This window comes from Micrasema longulum, unplaced genomic scaffold, assembly GCF_059751315.1.
Source record: "Micrasema longulum isolate JH-2025_06_02 unplaced genomic scaffold, ASM5975131v1 h1tg000485l, whole genome shotgun sequence".
Taxonomy (NCBI): Eukaryota; Metazoa; Arthropoda; class Insecta; order Trichoptera; family Brachycentridae; genus Micrasema; species Micrasema longulum.
The window spans coordinates 383531-410076 of NW_028277682.1; the positions used below are offsets into that span (position 1 = coordinate 383531).

The 26546-nt window shown below is 31.6% G+C and overlaps 2 protein-coding genes across 2 annotated transcripts in view; one reads left to right on the forward strand and one right to left on the reverse strand.

The window, feature by feature from the left end:
* Positions 1-9088, forward strand: part of trh (PAS domain-containing protein trachealess) — a 169187-nt gene extending 160099 nt beyond the window's left edge. Inside the window, exons 9-10 of the mRNA XM_088227024.1 lie at positions 948-1095; positions 1184-9088. Coding sequence (XP_088083150.1) covers positions 948-1095; positions 1184-2324 — 1289 coding nt within the window. The 3' untranslated portion in view covers positions 2325-9088. The remainder of the gene's footprint in view (positions 1-947; positions 1096-1183) is intronic.
* Positions 4808-24311, reverse strand: LOC148281238 (rho guanine nucleotide exchange factor 17). Its single transcript, XM_088227025.1, has 12 exons — positions 24091-24311; positions 23114-23205; positions 22598-22731; positions 21719-21897; positions 19854-19946; positions 19279-19541; positions 16558-16726; positions 16370-16437; positions 13473-13606; positions 12477-12657; positions 11256-11411; positions 4808-10568 (listed from the first exon to the last, which is right to left on the reverse strand). Exons 1-12 carry the CDS (start codon positions 24288-24290, stop codon positions 10282-10284), a joined length of 1956 nt encoding a protein of 651 aa, XP_088083151.1. The 5' UTR covers positions 24291-24311; the 3' UTR covers positions 4808-10281.
* Positions 24312-26546: the final 2235 nt, after the last annotated feature.

Sequence of the window (26546 nt, forward strand, 5' to 3'; positions counted from 1 at the left end):
TTTCTCTATCATCAGAGAGTACTTCAGTTCATGTGGCCCCCAAATCATCGAGCCATTCTCGAGTCTACTTCACACCGAGGAGTTGTAAAGAGTTCTCAGTACGCGGGTATTTTCGAAAATCCTGGCATTACGCAGAACAAACCCTAACATCTTCAATGCATTACCACTGATTGTCTCTATGTGTTCATGAAATGTCAGGGTGCTCACAAATCTAACGCCCAGATCCTTAACATTCGATGTTCGTATCAGATTCTGGTCGTTCATGTAGCTGTTAGGTTAAGGATTATATTGTTAGTAATATTTTTTATTGCATTTTATAGATACAAAACAATAAATCAACTGAGATAACATGAGAAAAAATATACTTTTACCGCTCCTGAAACTTGCTGAAATCAAAAGTGACCATTGTTTTGCATCGTGGGAGATACCTACGCATTTTCCATCTATTTTTTTATTCACGCTATTGTTTACAGTTGAAAGATATTATTGTGGTATTGTGACATCTTTGGTTGGTAGGTCCTTACAAGATAATGGGTTGTCCATTAGTATGCCCATCATGCTGTCTTGTTGCATCACACGATACGCCATTTTCTGTCTCTGAGCCTTAGAAGCGGATCGGCGAATAATGTAAATTCAACTTCGTTATAATCTGATTTTGTCGCTGGCATAAATTCCACATAGGCGATTTACATATCATAAGTCTTCAATTACATGTCGATATGTGTGGTAAACGGGACGATCGCATTTTAATTAACATATCAACCTACATTTTCCTGTTCTCGTGTAGATAAATTAATGAGTCCACCAATAAAAAAAACGTAAAATACATGATCCTATTTGACTTCGTATTCGCTTGCGCCTGAATAAAAACATTTAGAATACATTTCAGAGAATGGTTGGAGGCTTTCATAACAAATTAAATGACCATTTTTGTTTTTTTTTTCTAGTAATAAACAAAGGCCAGGTGTTGACCCATTACTATAGGCTAATGAACAAGTCCGGCGGATACACTTGGCTTCAAACCTGCGCCACAGTCGTCTGCTCATCCAAGAATGCGGAGGAGCAGAACATAATCTGTGTTAATTATGTTATAAGGTGAGGAAACTATTCATTCTGCTGTTCCATTTCTTTATTACTTACTCGCGTCAGTGAGAGATACTAAAATGTCTGTTATTTTTCTCAGTGGTCGAGAATACGCAAATCTGATAATGGACTGTTGCCAAATGGAGGAGGGTGTACAGGGAGTAAAAAGCGAAGAAACTGTCACGGGAGACCCTGGTGAAGGGTCGCCCGATGCGGGGGCGGACAGGACGGGAGGGGCGCGCCCCGCCTCCCCTCGCGCCCACCCCGCCGCGGAACACCCACCGCCACCTCCGCCCCCGCAGTCGGCCCCCCCCGCGCCCCCGACGCAACCGCCCCCACCAGCGCCGCCGACCAGAAGAGCCAGAAAACGCAAGGCCACACAACCTGAAGAAGAACAATCTCCGGGCGACACGGAGCACCCGTGCAGACCGAACACTCCGCAGCCTGCCGACACAGTTAGCCCGCAAATCCCGCCAACGCAAGAAGAACCCATAACAGATACAGCGTCAGTCAAAGACCTAGAAAACGCCATGTCCAAACACTTGCCAACGACTATCATGAACCCAAATAAGACCGGATCACCAACAACGCACCAACCAACCGACTTCTCTACGGATACTCTCCTAAAGCAACAGCAGCACAAGTCGACAATCCAGTGGATAGGAGCTCACCATCAGATCGGTACTCCGGGACTTCCAGCGTCTGCCCTACTGAGACAGTTATACGCTAGTAGAGAGAGCGTGATCAGGGCAGCCGGCCACGGTCAGCCTCCACACCCGCATCCGCACCCTCACCCTCACCCTCACTCCCACCCCGCTGGCCCATTACCGACACCGCCCGGGAGTGAAGGATCCGCATACAGCGATCAATTCATAGCCCTACATGCGCAGAAAAATGCAGATTCCTTCCAGAATCTCGTATCGACGTACGGAGGACCCGCATACTCCATGGATTACCACACTGCCATGACTCCACCGGGATCCGTGTCTCCGAGAGATAAGCAACAGCAGCACCCGGGATTTGAGAGTCAGTACTCTGAATCCTTGAGGCACGGGTATATTCCTTCTGGAGAAGCTCCTGCTCAACCTCTTCCTCTGAAACCCCAGGTCTACTCGGCATTAGAATACACTTCTCCATTAGAACAGTCCCAGTTCTATCCGAGTGGTTCCGGTTTCCACTTATATCACCCTTCGGCTAAAGCTGCTCCTCCTTCATCAAATTGGTACTCGACGGCTTCATAGTCTCGCATTCACTTTTAGATGTAAGGTATTTAAATTATTCCTTCTGCGCCATATTCCTCGTAAGCCATATTTGATGGAAATTATTATTGATGGCGTCGGTTATTGTAGTAGGGAATGATTGTATTAAATTAGTAGTAACTATGGAAAATTCATTAGTCTCTCTTAGATAGACTTCCAATTTGATCAAAAGACATAAATTATTACTAACTGATAAAACAAGAATGTATACTTTTTCTTATACTAGATTACCTTGTACGAATAGAAATAGAATGAAAAAACCACAATCACTACTAATATAACAACGAAAATATTTTTCTATTGAGAAAAATCCATTTAAATTAATGATTTGAAGTATTTAACATTCCATTTATATTATATTAATAATACAAATTGGTTCTTCGGTGTTTATATTATTTTTCAAAAACATTAAATGTTTTTTTTTTTAAACTTATGAGTAAAAAACGCATATTATTTGTTGGCTACAATACTTACTGTTATAAAATTTGTTTGGTATTCTTATGCCGCTTTGATTGTTACTGTAAAATATTTATATGATTTATTTCTGTTTAATTTACTCAATATTTAATGCTCGTGCGTACCGGAGTAGCTATTGGGTACATAGTATTAACTTTAATATATAAAGTAACATGTGACATTCCATTGATATTTATAAGTGAGTTCGTACTGTAGTTTACATAGGTTAAAAATATAATCGTCCAATAAAATTTATGTACATACCTACACTTAGCTGTATTTTATACCGAATACAAAATAACATAAATAAATATTATTTATATCTGTTTGTATATTTGAATTATTTGACAAGACTTTATTTGTGCATTTTATGAATTTTCATAATAATGCTACGATTCAGGTGATTATTTTTTTTAGACAAACTTAAAATACTCAAGTTGGCATTTAAGCTTTTAAAAAATATAGTGAAATGACAAAAAATTTGAGCATCATTCCATTCCTTTGTGTTTTAATGAAATTTAATATGCAACTTTTGTAGTGATTGTTCATTTTTCTGTGCCAAAATATTACTAAACTTTTTATTAAGGGAAAAATAGATTAATCCAGTTATTGTGGCATTAAATCCAGTAATTCCTTATCACATTCCAATAGTTATTTATTATTCATTTTGCAAAGAGATAGGAATATGTGTATATACAAAATATGTTGAATAGAAGTATTTTAGATAATTTTGTCATGGGCATTTTGGTGACAGTATTACGATGAATGAAGTAGCATTATAAAGAAAAACTATAGAATGTAAGTTTTAATTATTTAAAAAGTAAAAAAACAATCCGATTTGATGTAAATAAACATTTAGTGAGTATCAATTTGGAAATGTGGTTGTTTCTTTGTAAGAACAAGCACATTATGGGTTGATTTTGATGAGGCTTTTTGCGTACCATTTAAAAACAATGAAATTAAGCTTCAGACTAGGTATGATAATTTTATTGAACTTACAAATGTGATGTAAATAATCGGAACTCTTAAATGTTCATTCTGTGCACTATTTGTGGGAAATTGTTAAACTAGAGCAATGATGAAGAAACTTGTCAGAAAATGAATTACAAAAAACATACAATAACTTATTTTGATGGTCCAAACTACAGAAACATTGTACATATTTGAATCATACTCAAATGATCAATTTAGAAAAATAAATGCCACTAACAAGGTGTGATTTCTTTGATTTATGAGTTTAGTAAAATAAATATTTCCATGATAATATAAGCTATAGAATGTAAAACATTATTTATTGTATTTTTTCCAATGCGCTATTCATTCATTATCATTTTTTTCTGAGTATAACTCAATAGAAAATCAATCGAAAGATTACCCAATGCAAAATCAGAAATAATTTTAAGTAAAAACATAACTGTGCAATAGTGTTTTGTAAGATTAGGTTTGTAAAAAATGTTAAAATTTTTTATCTGTTCACCTGTTGTGTTCGATTATATTCTATGTTTCCTTTCTAGAACAAAAATTGTAAGATTTTATATATTTTTTTAATGGAAGTTAATTTGTTAAGATTATTTTAATTACAGACACAAGATGACTTGCAAATAATAAGCTGAAAAAAATACAGTGTTTTATTTACTATCAACATTATAAATTAGCATTACTGTGTGAAAATTTACCAGCTGCTAAACCTCCTCTCCTATCTGCTTTAAATTATATTTCTTGCAAATATGTCTGCAAAGAGTACCGATATATTTTTCATAGATTTTCCCGATCTCTATTTGCAATATTAATTCATTCGTAATGTTCACAAAAGGTTGTTAGCTTAACGAGTAATTCACGTGAATCAACATTAGCGAGTGGTTTTGAGAAAATAACAAACTCACCAATTTAATATATTTAAGATATAAATTTAAATGGGCGTGACATTTTTTATTTCTCTTTTCATTAGTTAAAATAATGGACAACATTAAGATATCCTTGAAAATATTTATTTAAAAAAACAATCAATATAATCAGTAAGATGTATTTTGTTCACATAAATATTAATTATCCGATTACTACATGACAGTGAAAAAATCATAAGCTAATACATGTTTAAGAAAATATAAAATACAAGAGCTACTTTATTAAAGTAATATGAAATTACACCCATTGTATAGAGACATTGATTTCCGAGAGAAGTGAAAATTATCGATCGATTTGTATAATGGACTGATTTTACAAAAAGCATTTTGCGTAAATAAACAGTTTTTTTAGGGCTAAGAGGCAAGCCATATTTACAAAAATATTATTCGATTCCATAAACTAGTCATTTCTGAATGCATTACATATAGAGATGACCATATTTCAAATACCTATGTGACATGTTTCGTGTCCTTTTATATAGGTGCTGAAATGAAAACAAGTATTAAAACTGCATTTATTTCAATTTGTTGCACTTTTTTATGACATTGGTAAATCACAAAAATATGAAATAGTATCTAACAGCCTAAAAGAGGAGTTGACTAAAAAATAGTTCACTATTTTTTAACGTTACTAAGATTTATATATTACAAAATTACGATTATGTTAAAATTTTATTTACATTATTTTTTGCAAAACTCTTGTTAGATACCCAAATCAATCAGTAAATTTACTAAAATCAAAAGATATTGAAATGATATCAGGTTGTTGTTTTAAAAACACCAGGGGTGCCAGATTGTTTCCAGAGAAAATCGTGAGGCAAGTTTTGTCCAAAAATCATGAGATGTCATAAACATGGGAATTTTCAGCTAAATTTTTAGGTTTTTATTTATTTCCACAATATTTTTGAAATTTAAAATTGGACTATTTATTTCAATTTATTACTAGTTCGGAGAATATTCTAAAGTCATGACATTTTTGGCTGGAAGCATTGTTATTATATTTTGTAAAAATAATCCCTTCTAAGGTTTTTATTTAAAAACGTCTGAATGGAGATCTAAATGGCTGTCCACAGGATAGCCATAAATAAATTATTTAAAAACATGAAACGTCGAAATCGACATGACCAAGATGTCATTATACCGTCTTTTGTATCTCCCAGTGACAGAGATGTCGTTACATCTTTATTTATACATTGTATGTATAAAATCTTCCATCTGAATGGACCAAATAAAGTAATGACCTTTTTTATGTCACTGATAACATAATTTTATAGCTAGTACGATTAAATTCACAAAACTTGCCAAGATTTTATACGAAATCCTTAGATTTTACGATGAATCGTGAGATCTGGCACCCCCGAACGTAGCTTCGAGAGTTTGTGTCAAAAATTTCTACATTAGAAAAAAACCGTTTGGCTGGATTATAGTTTCTTTTAATTAAATCTGGCCTCATTATATAAATCAATAAATAATGAAATACGGGCTTATACAGTAAAACATTTATGGAATATTTTCTGATGCATAATAATGTTGTTACGAGAACGTAACGATCGTTAAATCTTACATTTAAAATAAAGCTCTTTACTTTTATATACAGAATGGATAAAACCAACATATTATATTAATATCTACATACATATTAACATTCATTACATTTTATGGACTATTATCACACAAAACAATTAACTGAGAAGGAAGAATTTACTTTTCAAGATTCAATCTTTCGATTCCCAAGTTCAAGATTGGACTGAAAAAAAATTGAGTTCCGATTATAGTCTTCAATGCCCATTTTTTTTTCGATTGAACAAATTAATAATCGATTACCGATGCTGATATGTAGAATTTTATATAATTTTATGTAATAAAATAGGTGCTTTGGATTTATTTAATTTGATATAATATAAATACTTGAATAGACTATTAACACCTGCTTTTTTCAAATTTCTAGAGTTAATTGACTCATAGCGATAATTGTTTCAATTCGACAAAACTAAATCCAATTTGCAAATTGACTAAAGAAGTATACCTTGATGAAGGACAAGTTTGATTTTAAATTTCTTGAATTTGAAGAGATATGTTTAATGACAATCTTATCATTTGAATATGTAAAAATGAAAATAAGCAGACAGTAAAACGGCATCTTTTTATTTGTTTTTTTCAAAATTAATAGATACAATTCAGCCTATGGCATGAAATACATTAAATTCACTTTGAGTGAGGAACGGAGTGACTTACTTAACACTGATGGTTCAAAATTCATTGAATACCTCTTGCCAATACAGAACATGCATATCATTAAAAACAAAATAGATAGTATGTATAAGTATATATAAACTTATGGGATTTATCTCACTATGCATTTTTAACTCTTTAGTAAATCGTAAAAGTGGTGCCTTTTGAGATCACCTATGATTAGGGTTATATCCCATACAATATTGTACTGAGCTTGGCTCTTATTGCTCATTTTAATATAGCGGGAAGTGATCTGAAGACTAACCAATTGGTATGAAGTTGCCGCGTTTACTCGATAACTTGTAAAAACATAAAGTGGATGATAAATCCATATCCGTGCGTACGATAGAGCTTGCGATTGGTGTTTACCGTCTCAATTATCGAATATATTGTTGTTTTTATTTGTTTATCGCCTTAATATTTTTTATTTACTTTAAATTTGTTTTTAACATTTACAACAATTACTAAACAAAATTTTAAGAAATTTTAATTTTTGATTGAAAACAATACAACTTTCTAAATGCACGGTGGTTAGTTTTGATATCAATTTAAAAAAATATTTTTACTTGAAAACTGAATAGTTTTCAAAGTTTCGTCAAAACAATAATTGTTTGTTCTTTTAGAATTCCTTTTCATATGCTGTGAAAATAGCATCGTAATCAATTTAAAATACTTGCACCTTAAAGGGTTAAAAATTAGAAATTGTATAAAATAACTTATGTATTGAAAACAAAAATAGTTCCAATCGTCTGTTCTTTTGTTATAAACCTTTACATGATTGCCCTGTTGATAAAAATCAATGATTGTAAAAACAAAACAGTGAACTGATTTCAAACTAGTCACCTTTCAATCGGACCAAATATATATTTTTAAATATGATAATTTAATTTGTCTTTTAATTGGAATAATAAAAATAGATAATCATTGATTCACAATCTGATTTACTTATATGGGAAATCTTTTTTTAAGGTTTATGACTTTTTTTTATTTGCGACAACTTCACATTGGGGGCGGCCATCTTGCATTGAAAGATTTGACAAATCAAGGCAATTTAGATGCCTTTTTATTTCTTTGACTGAAATTGTAGTTTAGTGCTGTTGGCATTCAATACAATTTATCTGATCTGAGAAATTCAATCAAACATTTTTGTTAATTCACATGGCATAATGTGAATATATTGCTGGCTACACATAATAATATTATACGTAACAGCATAATTTCAAAAGGAAAAAGGTTTACAATTGAATTAAAAAATAAGCAATGACTTAAGCCATATTATAAGAGATTCTACAGGGTTATTAAAAAGTATGTTCCAAAATATATATGATTGGATAGTAAATTTTTCTAAGAAAAAAAAATTGAGCATACAAATTTACTAACCTGTTTGATTACCAGCTATGTTCTAATAATTGATTAATCATTAATTAATTACATAAGTATATACACTGAAAATACTTTTCATTTCTAACTATAAACATTCATAATATAAATATTTAACATCAATTTTGATAAGTAATATTTACTGACATATTTTAAAGAAGATTAATATCCATTAAGAACATGGAATAAATATGTATAAGTAAAAAGTAATCATAGGAAAAATACTGATGTGTTTAAGCTGAATTTCAACTGTTACGACAAAATTATACATTAAGTAAGTACATTATTCAATAAATCATAGAAATAAGATTGACATATTAAGTAAAAAATGTTATATCCAACTACGAATAGTTAAATAGACATATTATTAGCGTGAAGAAAATAACATTTAAATTCGTGGGTAATTGCCTTTCCTGCCTTTATTCTCTAACGGGTCTTCATTATCATCGGACATGATGCTATGCAGAAATATGTCATTGTGTGTGATGAAAAAATATTTTAATTACACTGCAGCTATATTGTTTTATGAACAGATATATTGTTTTATTCGTAAATACAATCCAATGAATGGAATAAGTAGATAATTAGTTAAAATGTTTATGTACATTTTTGAAAATTTTTACAGCTGTTAGCTAAAGAAATATGCATGGATGTATGCTTTATCTTTTTTTTATTGTTAAGGGCAACACAATATTTGCTATATTTTAGATGAAGCTAGTATAGGAGAAACAGGTCTATTTATTATACGTCATTGGTTATATCTACTGTACAGTAGATCTCTACAGTAGATCGAATATTATTTATTGAATGTATCAAAATATGCATAGTAATATTGTGTAAAATCTTTGAATAAAAACATGACAATAATTAAAACCATAATCTGTGCTAAATCACATTTTACTACCTAAAACTTAAGATTAATTAATAATCATAAAATTATTAAAGACAATTAATATTTTTTAGCTGTAATGACAGTAGTTAAATATTTAAAATACATATAAATAACTAATTAACATGTTCCTACACATTTAATAATACCATTGTATGAAATTAGCCTATTTTAACATCCAGAAAAGGGAAGATCTAATCTTAATAAAAATAAACATGACTAGTATTGTAAGAAAGTAAGCGTTAGAATTAATTAAATCAAAAAATATATTTATAAATGACAATTTATTGGCATCTAACTTATAAATCGAGAAACGCCAAGAGAATAAAAATTATAAAGCAGTTAAAGCAATGAGAATGTTTGTTATGTTTGTAATAAATATCCAAAAATGTTTCAACTTCATACTTCATACATATTTAATAATGTGATGAAAATGCACAGTTTGGCTTTCAAAAAAACTTACCTAAGTACAATAAATTAAACAAATGACACATCGGAATTTTTGGCACTTAAAAATAACTGTTATAAGTATGTAAATAAGTTAACTTAATGAATAGTAACAGATAATATAATTTAATATTGATTTACACTGCAGTACTTAGTGAAATCTAAATACATAATAAAATGGGCTCTGCCGCCCTGAGAAAACGATACCTTTTCAAAATGTAAATTGATTGTCACAGACATCTGTAGGGTTTTTTGACAGTAAAACTAAGATAGGTAACCAAACATTTTGCCGTCCAAATCCTCAAGTTGAAAACAACTATGTCAAGGATTAGGTTAGATTAGCAATATACGAATACTTTTTTAAATAATTCATTTCCATGTGTGTTTCTTGAATAACTTTTTCATTACTAAAATGTTTTAAACTTAAAATTCTTAAACATAGTTCATGAAGTTAATTGTCATCATCAGATATCACGAACAGCAGAAAGGATGCAATTTAATGAACGTGCCACCTCAGGACGGCAGTATTATTTTGCAAAACAGATAATATAAAGAAATAAATTAATTTATAAAGCATTTACAAAAAAAAAAACTGGATCTATCTATGTTTCTATCTATTTAAGAAATTAATTTAGACACGCCAAAGAAGGAGGTGATTAGTGGAATCTTCCCGGCCAGCGATTTCCGACACTCCGGAACTTCTAAAGTCTTCGTATCCATCGCCTCCCGAGATAACGAGGAGTTGTTTAGAAGTGTTCTGTTCGGCAGCCACTTTCAGCTGGCTAGGAGAGTGAGTGGATCTTCTGAGAAGAGACTGCTTCTGACTCTTGCTGGGCGTGCTTTGCGCTGAGCTGGCTAACACAGAAGACTCTACGACCGTCAAGAATCTGACATGACCGGTGTGGCCTTGTGGAATACCTGAAAAATATAATATAGGCATATGTTTTTAGATTATGCGCTTTCAATCCATGACTTGTATTTAGGTAAAAGCCATTCTCTGCACATAAAATAATAATACACATCATGTATCTATTGATCTTATCAAATGTTATACTTGTAAATAAACAGTTTTAATTTTTTCCACATCCAAACGGAGTAAGAGGACATCACTAGATGCCTCCAGTAGACCCTATCTCTGGCCAGCACTCTTGTCTCATACTACATAAATCCTGCATTTCTTAGTTTTGCCGAATAAAGCCTCATTTTTTATGGTCTTTCAGGATGGCGGGAGCCTGAAGGCGTGAAGAAGAGGCAACATGGGTTAAGATTTTGCTTAGTCACCTCCAGTATGTGTCCAAGTCGGGTCCACTGCCGCACCCTCAAAACACTCGTAGGAGGCCGCTACGTGCGTTCTTGGTTTTCAGAGTTCTAATTAGGTTGTATTATAATAATCAAGTAAGGATTAATAAAAATCTCCACCAACAAGCCACAAATAGACGCTTGGTGGATTTAGTTTTTGAAACTATGCCACATGTGTTTTGATTTGTTTGTGAAATTGTAATTTTATGTTTAATAAAAAAAATATTGTAATTCATATACAATAATTATAAGGCTGTCACAAAACTGCAAATTTTATACAACAAGGTCCTATAAGAGATCACATACCACACAGCGAAGGGGCAGTGGGGGGTCGAGGCAGAGCTGAAGGTGCTGTAAGCAGTACTCCTGCACTAGTTCCGACCCACAAGAGGTCCCGACACGCCAGGAGAGAGGTGACACGCAGACAAGCAGCCTTGTGCTGACGTATTATATCATCACAACCTGGAAAATGGATTAATTTACAACTCATATATTAATTTTATTCATTTCAAATTAGTTAACAGTTGGCATATTAACTATGTCCAGAATACAGTTATGTGTGTGAAATAGAACCAAGACCCCAGGCGGATGACCGCTCTCAGGTAAAAGTCATGAATAAGAAAATCAAGTGAAGGTAAGTCGGCCTCTCGTCATATTCATTGTTTCTGGACTGGCAGCAATGTGAAACTGACCACCTCAAGCTCCATTTGCTGTACCAATTTTATTTAACACTTAATATACATTTACAATTTATATACATGTAATGGGGGGCATATTGCCTGAAGGCGATTTCTTCCTACCTAACCAAACCGTTCAGTTTGAGAAAATTACAAGTATATGGACATATTGAATCTTACAATTTTAGACAAAAATTAAAAACAAAGATTAAGAAAATAAAAATACATTCAAAAATTAACACTATACTATGAAGAGGGGAGAGGGGATGGAAAGGAAAGAAGAAGGATAAAGGAACAACTGAAATATTTAGATAGTGACATTTCAATCTTGATTTCCCTGTAAATAAAGAAGGGGTCTGAGGGTAGATTATTCCATAATCGAGCAGCTACTAATGTGAAAGAGGAGCCAAAAAATTTATAACTGTGAATGGGTATGAAACGGGTTCTCTCGTTGGAAGAGCTGTCTCAGATAAACAAGCGAAGTGAGATTATTCAAAATATTATAAAGAAGTGATAAACTGTGAATGTTTCTTCTATGCCTGATACTGAGCCAGTGTAGTTGCGTGCGGTATTCGGTTATGTGGTCAAATTTTAAAAAGATTAAAGATATAACGTATACAAACATTCCGCAATCAATGCAATCTGCAACTATTCTGCATTCTGCAAACCAAAGCAGTGCCCTATGAACCAAAAGATGCGGATAGGAGCGTAATGAAGTCATTGTTCAATTTCTGCGCATTTGCCTTATATAGCAACCTTAACCGAAAGCCTTTAGCTTTTCTAAAATTTTCCATGATCTTAAAAAAGTTTAATTAAAAAAATGTTCATTCTGTGCAAAGAAGATAATTACCGGCTAGCATTTTAGTGACCGCTGGAGCAATATTCAGTTCTGTGAGCATCTCCTTAGTGTTGGCGTGATAGCACTTTAGCGCTGCCGTGTTGTGAAGGGCAACCCACACGGCTAGCCCAGAGATCGCCATGTGACTTATGGGCTTCTGGGAGTCATTACTGACACAGAATGAATCTTCAACCTAAAACATATAAATATTATTTTTAAAGCAGTTTTAATCAATTGAAATACACAAAAAATTTCATGTAATTAGTGATTTAAATGACATTGCTATTAATGCAGTATAGTCTTGATAATTATTATATAATGGTATGATTGAACCGGGTTGTGGTACCGTGGTAGTATAGTGGACTCACATGCTAAAGTTCCGAGGTTTAAATCCCACTCTACCACAACTCGATTTCCATTTTTCCAGCACAAGTTATTTATGACATGGAATGGTCTAAAAATTTGAATATTTAAGTAAATAATAAGAATTCAAGTATTTCTTTTTATTTAAAAAAAAAATGAACACGTGGTAATTTTTTTTCATTGTAATAGAGAAGTTTCTGAAAATTATTATTATTATTAGTTATTGGCAAGCAACCTTGGCTGGTGCGCCTATATCTCATTTACTGCTTTTTGTCGGCGTTCTTTTTCCTTCAAAAAAACAAAAAATGTGTGAAAAAATCAATAAAAATGAACGTCACAAGTTTTTTATGAATCAATTACAGAGTTGTTATGTGTTGTGATAGATTTCCGGTTTCCGGGTAGCCATTTTGTTCAACGTTTAGTGCATTTTGACGCTACAGGGCTCTACTTTTAAATGTCAGCACAACTCACCAATGACAACTCGTGATATCACGCGTAGAGTAATTTCAAAATCACAAAACCTTAAAAAAAATTTGGCTTAGTTTGTTAAAATAAAAAATTAAACAAACTGATTTTTTTTTAAAAAACACTGAGCTTCCTCATTGAATTTGCAGATAAAATATGTTTATTTCCTAAATTATGTACCTGTATGGTGGTGGGATTTATAATCTTTACATTAGTATGCTGAGCACACCAAAGTTTCCCACCAGATAGGAGTAATTTAGTCACCGGACAAGATACAGTTCCCACTGAAATATTTGTGTTCTCAACCCAGCTGCCTAAAAAGGAAATATACCATTTTAGTGAAAAAATATTTAGTGCCACGAAACATTGTTTTTATTTTATTTTTGACAGTTGTTATTTAAGATTATAAAAAATAGTACATACATCCAGTTAGAGTTTTTCACAAATATAATGAGAGAACATGTTACACAGTAAAGGGAAAAAAAGAGCCCGTAAAAAGTTTAAGGGATGAGGAAACATTGATAGGGACGAGGTTGTCAATTTTTTTTAAAGTTCGAGATTAGCAATTAGCAAAAATTTACAAATCTGCTTTCCTTCCATACTTTTACATTTATTTGCTTTTTATATATCTCGATATTTTTATGTTTTTTCATTATATATTTTTGTATTATATAATTCAGTACTTACTCTTATTTGGCATATTATTTATTAGAGTATAGAGTGAATTTCTAAAAAACATATCTCAATTATCATTTCAATTATGTTTATATATATATATGAATATGTATTCTTTTTCTATTGATTTCAATGATACTATTATTTAGTTTTTTTTTATACTATTATATTATACTATAATTTCGTTGATTTTAATGATACCATTATTTTGTATATTTAATTATGTATGAATCTAAATTTGTATAATTTATATTTTAAAATTTATATATGATTATTTTTTTTGCATTGTATTCTTTTAAATTTTATTATTTATACCTTTTTTTTCTAGATTGTTATTCTATTGCATCACATGTCATTATAATTTAATCTAATTAATTTTACTATTTATTTTTATTGTTAATTATTATGGCTTGACATGGGCACAGCCTAAAAAGCTTTAATAAGTTCATTAATATTTAAACTAGTGTAATTTAGAATGAATAAATAAATAAATAGAGTGGAGGAGAGGGATTTCCATTCTATAGTTGAGCGATTCAAAATTTTGATACGATAATAACATGAACATAATTAAGGAACATAAACATACCGTGTTTCAAAAAGTCTGACTAATGTTTTTGAAGTCACAAAATTTTGTGTTAAAAATAACTAAATGGGGACAAAGTAAGTAAAATTTAGAGTAGCTATGATAAATGAATGAGTTTGGAACATATTTTTTTTTGGGCAATGGATGATAAAAAAAATTAACTTGTCGTGTTGACTTTACGGGACAGTTTATTGAAATAGAAGACTATCGATAAAATTGTTTGAAATTTTGAAGAGGGAAGACAGATCAGAAATGCTTCTACGTTTAGTAAGGGAAGTTAAACTATGAAGGGAAGAAGAGTCTTTGTACGAGGCAAAATAAGTATGCCAGAAGTTTAAGGAATCTATTCTGTATACTATCTAGTTGTGATATATAAATTGTATATTGAGGATTCCAAACAATAGAAGCAAACTCAAGATGGCTGCAAACGCATTATATACAATTTGGAGGGATCAGTGTTTTGAATTTGAGATAAACAAATAAATGATAAACATTAAATTTTGTCTGGCAGTGAAGTCTGTATTTCAAAGATATGCATTCCGACATATTTATTTTCTCACACTGTATTATTTTGAATACCAATTATTAGCTCAATATGAAACCAGACTCCCTTCAAAAAAACACAGTGTAATTTTTTTTGTGTAACAGTAAAACTATGACTTATTCATTTTCGGACTTTCCTAAACCTCTTCCATGTACTTATTGCTCAGTAGAAAGGTATGCAGAGAGCTATGGAAATCTCAGGTAATGAAAACAATGCTGTACCAGATATGCGTAAACAAGTAAGTTCATTGTCTGATAGTGAATAATCTTTTTTGGAATTTTTTCAAAGCATATAGAAAAAATATATATAATTAAGATACAATAAACAATAATTAAATTTTATTTATAGATAACCCGATTTGATATTTATAAAAGAAAACTTCTGTACCACCATTATAATTTATTTTTGCATACTTTTTAAACACATCATTTATTTCTATTATAAATTTCAACAAATTTTATTGTTTTTAATATTACGTAAACTAGGATATAGGCTGCTTTTGGAAAGCTGAAACGCGTTATCAGAAATAAGGAAATCCTAAACAATTTGAAGGTCGAAGTCTATAACTTTTGTGTTTTACCGGTCGGTTGTACGGTCTTGAAACCACGTCACTCACTACCAGGAGTGTTCACAAAATTAAGTGCACTCGGCGGTCTATTGAAAGACAAAAGTTGGGCGTCTCCTTAACAGACCGAACAAGGAATGAGGAAATAAGACACGCACAAAGGTGACTGATATGCCAGAAAGAGTGGGAAGACAAAATGGCAGTGAGCAGGCAAGACAGGAAGTTTGTGGCAAAACAGGAAGTTAACAATGGCAGTGAATAGCGGTGAACCCCCAGAATACTAAATTGGAAACCCTATAAAAATAAAAGAAAAGTAGGGAGACCACAGAGAAGATGGACTGATGGCATCGTCAAACTTGTGGGACATGGATGGAAACAGAGTACCCAGGACAGAAAACAATGTACAATATTATTAATTTTAAAAAAAACATTAAGCTTTTCATCCAAGTTTGTTCTTTTCTGAATCAGTCATTTGCCAAAAAAAAAGGATGTGACTTAAACTGTAACTAAAATAGCTGAAAATTATATTTAAATAGCTTAAAATTTTGTAACACTCTTATTTTAATTACGTATGTACGTAAAATGACATGTTTTTAATAACTTAATTATTAGACCGTAAATTGTAAAAGACCCCAGTTTTTCAAACATCAATAACGATTAAGAGATGTAAAAAGGATTAAAGTTGAATTAAAATATGTAAAATATATTACCATTCTCCCGTACATAAACCATTATTTCTCCATTGGCCAGCGACACAAACACTTTATTGTCAATGTATCTAAAAAGAAAGGTATGTTAATAGAAATAAAAAATGATAACTTAAGATAATATATTGGTACTAGAATGTATTTAGAAAGAAAATATTTAACAAAAAATATGTATAAAATATATCACTTACACAATGCAGTATACTCCGGAACCATGTTGTATCTTTACTTTATTTTTCTTAATTCGGATGTTATCCGAGCAATTATACACGTGGATACAGCCATCTTCTGTTCCAAGCCACATCGTTGGTTGGTTACAGCAATTATTTTCATCGATCGATTGCTTTGGAGACGAAGTGCCTACAATTATAATTTGAATATGCAGTTTAATTCAGATATGCTGTAATAAATGCAATAATACCTCATTAAATATATTGAGAAATCAATATAATATATAAACGATTAATGTTAGAACAGACAACATAGAGATCATTCTTTAATCTGTTATACATCAAAAACATTGAAACAAAAATAATTGTTCTACATAAGTCAAATTTCTGTGTAATTTCATCCATTCAATTCAGTTTGCTGAAGCTGATTGCGAAAATCAAAGAGCAACTTACAGGGGTCAAAAATCAAGCACCAAATAAAATAATAATTTGAAGATGTAATAACTTATATTTATGTATAAGTTACTTTTTAAAAATATTTGGGACGCTTCCCCTTGTTTATTTGAATAATGCACTTTCAACCTCTAATGGGCATCTTCAGACTGGTAAATATTATACAGAGGATAATTTATATAAAACTAAATATTATCTTATGTGTAGGTACATTTAAAAAATAAGTTGAAAGAGATAGAAGAGTTTTTAAATTTACTCACACTTAAGATAATATTTAGTTGTATATCAATTATCCTTACACTGTATAATATTTACCAGTCTGAAGAGGGTGAAAGCGCTAATTGGTTGAATAAACTAGTGGAAGTGTACCAAGTATTTTTAATATGGGTCGCAGTGACGTCAGGAGTTTGCATAGCACTGACCCCCACCACTAAAAATAAGTATTTTTAATTAGTAACTTATGTATGAATATAAGTTATTACATCTTTTAATGAAATTCCATCAAAAATTGTCAATAAATAACTTAAATTTAAAAATTTAATATTTTGTAAATTTGGGAAGAAATTATCCTTTTCTTTACAATTTTTATTTCCTTTAAACTTATTTAGGTATAAATATATTTAACTCAAAGTAAAAATGTCAATGTTCGATTCAAAGACTCTGACTCCTAAAACATAAGTGATGTTTTTTATTATATCCATCATTTTTAGGCCAATGGTATTATTTGCAATGTAAAATTTACCCGGCTTTGTTTGACATGTTATTTAAAACGCCATATCTACGTTAATTGTACTATTTCAGCTCGAACATTACCCGGCTTTGACCGGTGATCGTGATCTTCTCCCCAATTGTAGCGATGGAAAATAACAAAATTTACATTGAATAGTGATTCTATTATGAAATTACATAGCAAGAAATAAAAATTGAAGACAAGTATTGGCGGCCTCCACGGTGAGAACACAAAAATTCAATCAATTTTTTTCCAAGCTTGGGTGTTCTGTGCTTGTAATTCACCACTGTTCTTAGGCCTCCTGGCCTGTTGGGGTGCAAAAAAAAAAAGATGAAAATATAAATAAGTATAATAAAGAGACAATATTTTTTTACAGCAAATGTAAAAATTCTAGGGGCCTTACTCATAAACTTGGTATAAAGTTATGCCTAGGCATAGTGGCAGAATAAGAATGGGAATACCATCTTTGTTACAGTGATAGACTGAGGATGGTATTCTCATCCTTATTCTACCACTATGCCTAGGTGTAACTTTTTACCAGGTTTATAAGTAAGGCCCTAGATATTATATATAGCCCTGATGGCTAAGATGCTAGGTTTTCATTAGATGGTAAATCACAATAATTAAAAATGTTTTTTTCTCAAGCTTCAGTGTTTTGTGCAATAATTCACTTCTGTAATTCACTACTAAGTTTGTTGTGGTGCAAAAAAATACTACAAACATTTAAAATTCATAAGAGAAGACACAATTTTTAAAAAACCAATAGAAATAATAAAGAAAAACTACAATTGTTCACAAATACTAAATTAAGCAAGTAACAAAACTATATTCAATAGTTACAGAACCTAAGTTTCATACACTTTACTACTACTACTACGCGAGGGTGGACCGCCACAAACGTCTATCCTGACATACATTCCTAGCTTTTTCCACATTCATACATATCATGCATGGCCTTCGGTTATGCCAGCTTTTGACACAGCCAGAATAAAGATTTTGGTTTATCTGATCATGCCACGTCATTCTTGGTCATCTTCGCCCTACACTACCATTAATTCTCGCCACATAAATATATATATTTTACCATTCTTTCATCATCCATTAGTTCTGTGACCAAACCATCTTAAAGACCCTTTCTTAATCTCATCAATAATGCCTGTCTCAGATGTGCGCGCTCGCCTGATTTCATCATTTGCAACCTTGTCGTGCATTGATTTCCCACACATTCGTCTAAGTGATCGCATTTCATTACTAATTTGAATTTTACTATGTTCCTACTTCTAATTATTGAAAGTTGTGATGTTAATTAGGGAGTAAATAGGGTAAACATAAAAAACAATAACAACATCCATTTGTACATTATCGAAACAAAGTGACATGAAACAAGGTCTAATTTTGTTAATGTGCCATTACAAACTTGTAGCAGATGAACATTTAGACTTCTAGAATTACTTATGACAGCATGCAAGAGCTAACATAACTAAAATAAATGCAGATTGTAAAGGTTAACTGCGATTTGAAAGTCACGGCACATTAATAAATTGAGCCTGAAAACGCACCAGAAGCAATACCCATTGCTGTTTTATCAACGTTTGGATTTGAACTGGACTTCATAACTGGGTTGATTGGTATATTTTGTCCACTATTGGTTCCACAGACCACTTTACCTTGGCTGTTTTGTACCACACAGGAATTGTTTTGTGTCTGGGAGTTAGCATTGCCCTGGGCTTGGGGAACATTATTGGTATTTGCAATCTGTTGGTTTTCTGTTCCAGTTTCCCCAGCTGAAGAGCCTTCATCTTCATCATCACTGGACGACGAGCTGGAATTAAGATGACTAATTTTACCGTTGACATCTCATACCAATAAAACAATGGGAGCGTAAGAAAAACATACAGCTATGATTTAAAATAAGATGTTTTATTAGTATCAATAAAATAAGCATTGGGACTGATTTCAAAAAGATTTTGTATCATAATAATATGAAGTTATTCTACGACCTACATAATTTTGATTTTGCAAGTAATCTTCATAAACTATCAGGTAAATGAGAAAGATTGTTAGTTAGTACTTAAATGTATAGCAAATGAACTACATATATGTACGTATCAGTAAGTATATGGCAAGTATTTACCTTTCTAGCCTTATATTTTGACTATCTTCATCCGCATCTTGAATAGATATACTAATACCAGTCTTACTGTTGGAAAAGTTTTGACGGTTTAATCTGAAATGGTAAATTTCATTAGTATGTACTACAGATTAACATAAAAAAGGAGAAGAAATATACCAACGCCTAAACCCAATCAAATCGAGATTGCAACTGGACGCTGGATTGCAATGACTGCAAAAAATTTTAACTTTTAATTTAAACCTTTAACTTAATTTTAATTTAAACTTTTCATTTTAATTTTAACTTTTAATTTTAATCATTTCATTTCAACTCTTAATTTATACTTACCTACATCTACTACCTGCATCGAATAATTTATTGTTCGTTGTGATTTTTTTTACAATTAAATTGAAATGTTCATGGAAGCAGAGAGAGGGGGAGGAAAGTAGAGTAGCTTTACAATGTCTTCTCCTTTTTATGAACTTTTTATGTAATATTTTTATTTTAACTTTTTTAGAATTAAATTATTTTTCCCCTCTCCTTCTGCATTCATTAGTGTGAAATCTGTAATTGGTCTTACTTTTTAAAATTGTTCTTTTGTACCTTGTTTTATATAAGGACTGTATGATTTCATTAATAAATAAATAAATAAATAAAACCTCATCAATTGTTAACACTGCTTAAGCAGTACAAATTTTACTGTTTATACTGTCATAGCGGAAAATTTAAAGACTAGCCACTCGGATGTTTTCATGAACGCTCTAAGTTAACTTAAGCAATCTGATAAACTCTTTAGCTATGGTTTCCTAAGAAAGTGGTGTCATGGTGGGCGTAACAAGACGACCATCTTAACAATGACCAGAATTGTAAGAGAGTGGTGCTATTATCTAGTGCCAGTGATCACCTAATTTGATCAACTTATTTTTATAAAACTGAAACATACTGCGGCGAAAAATGGTCAATCTGGACACTCAAATAAATTTCAGGTATGTTTTGAGGATAAGGAGCCATCAGAAGTCAAGTGAGAGTAAGATGTTTAAAAACCATGCTATATAGTGTGCATTTCAACGTTTAGTGCGAATTTCAAGGTTTTTGTGATTTTTATACAAAATCAACAAAAATTTAGTCATGTTTGATGGTCCAAATAACATTTGCACTCATTTTTAGACACAAAATTTTTCACCGCTACACGAGAAAAAACGCTCCCATACTGTTCATATCAGTAGGACAGCTGTCCTGCAAATGACGGCACCGCTGTTGACATTCGGCTCACAATCAACGCTCTTTAGGAAACCTGCGCTATCTGGATTGTAGAGACAATAGTTTAATCATGTCATCCACCGCTACACAATGGCACCGCTCTCTCTTCAAAAAACCATAGCTTTATTGTTTATTTTTTTGCAATTAAGAAATTCATAGCCATATTACATTTTTCTTTACATAATAAAAAAGTTCTAAATCCAGAACAAGCAGTTAAGGTCATTATTTAATACTTAGTTTTGTTGAAAGATAGCCAAATATAATTTGGTTTTTTTAGGCATATTAAGTTATATATTGTATCACTGGATTTTTCCGCATTTTGTGTAAAAACACTGACTGACATGGACACTATAATTAGGATTGTAATATAAAACCCTGATTTTTCAGAGCCCATCAAAGCTCTTCTTCAAAATTGATAAAAAATGACAAATCAAGTTTTGCCATCTTTCAACAGAGTTTTGACAATAGAAGAAGGTCAAGTTAAACTTTTTAGTTACATATCATCGATACTTTTCATTCATAGGTTAGGAATGGTATCTGTATGCAAATAATCCTACGTATTCAAGTTTCACTTTTGATTTTAAGATTTACAATAAATACCACAAAATAAATTAATATTCACGAACCCTGTCAAAGTTTGTTCTGTAGATGGGAGGGCACAAGGTGCCTTGACCGGAGGAGTGGGCGGTATACAAGCCACACAAAGGATGCGAGCATTACACACGCCATTACAGGACGTGACTTGCGGCTCAGGTAACAGTGTTAACACACACACCTGCCCCACATATCCATCACTGTTGCACACCTGGAAACGATTGATCACTTATCAGAACATATAAATTATTGATTTATTAATTAGGTTAAATTAAAGGCCATTATGCCAAACACAAAAGCATTCCAAAAATTGTGAGTTTTCAACTGACATACAGATAAAAGAAAAGAACCACTCATTTTGCAGTCAAGAAGTTCATGTAAGTTGGGCACATACTGTAAAGTTGAGATAAGAAAATTCAAAATAAAAATTAGAGAGAATGTTGAGTGGAAGGATGACGCCTTGAATATAAATATTGTGTGGACCAGCACATTTTGTATATTTAATAAATTTAAGGAAAGATATAAATAAAATGGAAAAACATTTTCAATAACATTTTTTGAGATTTCAATTTTATAAATTTAATGCTCATATTTACAACCTCCAAAGTAGGGTCTAGAATTCAGAATGTTCTTGTACTATGTAGCTGTAAGACTAGAAGCATATTCTAACTCATATCTGTAAATTAAATTCACCATGAAAATAATTTATGCTTAAATCATTTAAAATAAAATAAAATGAAACTAGAATCAAGTAAAATAGTAGCAGTCTCTAACTGCAAGACTCTTGGTAGGTATGTTAAAAGTACAGTTTCCTTGGGGTGAATTTGACGAAAACGGCACTATTCAAATCCCCCATCATAACAACAACAAATAACATTAATTATCTGGGGTTAGCTAGATAACTGACTCACCCAAACATCTCTGGTAGAATTAGGACCACAAGCTAAAGTCGGAGCTGCACAGGTGAACTGAAGTCCAGCTCTTGTCTTCCTTATAGGTACGGGAGTCACAAACTCTGGGGCAGGTCTTTTGTCATCAGAGAGGGCTAAAAAATTATATTTTAATATTTTGGTTATATTTTTAATATTTTGCTAAGCCAGTTCGGTCATAAAAACATTTCTGTGAGAAAGATATCATATACATATTTCCTTAGTTCATATTTTGTGAAACTTTTCATCATAGCAACAATATTGGCTATCATTGAATTATTTATGTTTTACTTTAAAAATTGCGAAAAATGCAACTAAAAATTATTTAATCATTAAATGAATTTGATTGTTCTGTTTTAAATAGCTACAGTGCAATTAAAGCATTTTTTCATCACACTCCGTGATATTGTTCTGTGTAGCGTCACGTCTTATAATGATGAAGGTCTGTTAGACGTCAATGTTAGACATAAGACATCTATAAAAAAATTCAAAACTCACCAATTTTTTGTTTAGCTTCATTGAATACCTCTTCCCAACTAGTTCGTTTTTCTGGTTTTGAGAAGACTAAAGAGAGGTTCTCTATTCCGCTTCTAAAACCATAAACAGATATATAGTTAGCATGGTGAGGTTGAAATATTTATAAAATAAAAGTTATGGTGGTCCCCACGGTGTAACGGTTAAGGCATTTGACACGATAATTCAAATCCGGGTGAGATACACAAAATTTAAAATGAGTTTTTCTCAACCTTGGGTGCTTTGTCCTGTAGTTCATCATTGTATATTAGGTCCAAATAAAATTTATGTCAAACAGTCAGTTGATTCTATGATTGATCTTGTATGGTGCAAAAAGCGCATTGGCAAAATTGATAAACAATATTTTAAGTGATTACAAAAAAAAAAAAACAATTGCGTTTTCTCGGTTCGAATTGTAATATTCATTACAACAGAAATATTTTAAAAGGGTCTGTGAAAAAAAAAATTATTAATACATATTCTTGTATAAAAGTGTTTAAATTTAAACTGTCAAGGGAATTTTTATTTTTAAAAACAATTTTAAACTAGCTAGACTTGTGACATTAAAATTTAGCTAATTATTTAAAGGGTTTCTGAAAATAACAATCCATTTAGACATTGTCCTCCAAAATAAACGATTTTCTAGGTATTTAAAAAAATTTGCCTTATCTAGAATCTCTTATTCCAATCTCAAAAAACTAACACTTTCTGTGATTTAACATTGTATTTATTTGAAAACAAAGGTTTCAATGTACTCAAAATATTAGAAATGAATGATGTTTTTTTTTCCTTATTTACACATATTTGGTCTTCCTAGTACATTGAAGACTCAATTCTATAAATAAAATACTTGAATTGGATCTGCAAGTAATCAGCTGAACGGATATACGAGTAAACTGCCTTATAAGCATATTTTTAGTCTTTAAATAATAAAGTATCAAAGATTTTAAATCTGCACTTACGAAGTGTTTAGTGACAACTCCATACATCCTAGCTGCGAGTCGCTTCCCTGTCGCTCGGATAATTGTCTGCCGAGACCTCCCATCATATCCCTGATCAGTTCTTCAAGTTGGGCTCTCCCCGGTCCATGTAGAGCAGCAGCCATATCGGCAATCTGACGCAGAGTTGACATGTCTTCCGTGAGTGTTTCCATCTCGTGCATTATACGGCGTAGATTCTCATCTTTGGCTGGAAAGACAAATGCTTGGATTTTTTTTCTTTGGGATCATGTTTGTGTTTTTGTGAGGTTAACGGGGTATTTTCACAGATTGGAAATAATGTTGAAAACATAATAAATATTTAGAGTGGGTTTTAAAAACATATGAGGTGTCTTCACAATAATAGAGAAATTGTTATTGTGAAGACACCTCATAATATGCTGTTTAACACGAATATCAAAATTTCTTGATGTTCTTCCAACGTAAACTGAAGGACAAGAATCGCATTTAAATTGACTCTTATAAAAATACAGCAGTTAAAATCTTACATACAAATAATAAAGGGTTAAAAGTAAAGTCTCACTCAAGGGATTTAATTCATCATTTAAACCAATCCCATCAGGTGTCCCTCAAGGTTCGCATCTTGGACCCTTATTTTTTATTATTTATATCAATGATATAAGTTTATGCATTCAAAACTCAAATTTTTTGCTATACGCTGATGACAATAAAGTGTTTAAAATTGTGTCTTCAATAAATGATTGCGAAGTTCTTCAAGCTGACTTAGATAGAATCTGTTGCTATTGCAAGGACAATCAGTTATTATTGAATTCTGATAAATGTCTTGTCATGTCATTTACTCGAAAGAAAAAAAGTATACTATTTGACTACAAACTATCTGGGAAAATTGTCAATCGTTCAATGAAAGCAAGAGATTTGGGTGTACTGATGGATGATAAGCTTTTATTTAGAGATCACATAAATACAATAGTAGATAAGGCGTACAGACTTCTAGGGTTTATCTTACGAATCTCCAAGCCATTCTCATCACCAAATACATTAAAACTTCTTTACTATACTTATGTGCGAAGTCAACTCGAATTCGCTTCATTAGTATGGTCCCCTCAATATAATGTATATATTAATCAAATTGAAAACATTCAAAAGAAATTTATAAGGAGCCTGGAATATCGTTTTGGTAACATTGAAAATGATTACGGCGCATCTTTGATCAATTTTAATATAGAATCACTACAAAAAAGGCGCCTTAGATATGATTTAATTTTTCTTTTCAAAATTCTCAATAACATAGTTGATTCGCCGTATCTTTTACAAAATATTGGTTTCCGTTGTCCTCTTCGCTATACTAGATTAAATTCGCTTTTTTATGTACCAACTTGTAAAAACAATTATACCTCGAATTCATTCATTAGACGTACCTGTAGAAATTATAACGGACTCAGTATTGATGTAGACATTTTTAACTGCACGTTGCATTTGTACAGAAAATTTCTTCATGGGGTCGATTATTTGGGATAGTTGCTGAATGTACATCTTGAGTGGTTTATGCTATGTATATGTGCCGCATGTAATGTATATGTTTGTGTATGTTTTATATGTGCGTTCATGTGTGTGCGTGGATGGCTCGGAGTGTACATTCGGTATTTTTATTTATTTTAATTTATTACCTCCATGGAAAACACAAATGTCAACAATTATCCTTTTTTCACTTAAAATTCTTATTTATTTTTTATTTTTTGTCACATTTAATGTTTATATCTTTTTAATTTATGAAAACTTAATTGGTCTTTTTATGTTAAAAAATTGTTGTTTTTAATACTGATTTTGTATGACTGTATGTTTTCTAAATAAAATAAAAAAAATAAAAAAAAATAAAAATAAAATAAATAACATGGAAATTTTTCACATTAGGAAAGCTTTAAAAAATAATGTTCCTATGATCAATAATCAAACAAAATTACAATATAGTCCTTTATACGATGTTCCACTGTAATGGTCACCCTATTAAACCTATTAAGCTTACCGCCTCCCTCCATCCCCTTAATTTTTTCATTAATTCTCAAACAAAAGAATATTTTCATTATTTAATTAGTGCATGTGCTTTTTAAAATGCATGTCGTGTTGGTTTTATATTTTTGTGCAACAACTATGGTGATGGTGTATAGTGGGTTTAGCATGTTGGTTTGCATGTTGGTTTAATTGGTGTCCTGAAGAAGAGACGGGTACGTCTCGAGACCGGTAGACATAGAAAAGCCGGTAAGTGGTTATGTACAAATATTTAATAACATTCATTAAAAATTTTGACCACAAAGTTAATGCTTTAAATATGAATAATATATTATTAATTAATGCATAAAAAACAAGTTTCTGGCTCGCAGTTGGTGTCTCGTCATTTTGACGTCACACATCATGTCCACCAAGTGCACTTATAAATAATTTATTGCATACAAGTATAGCGA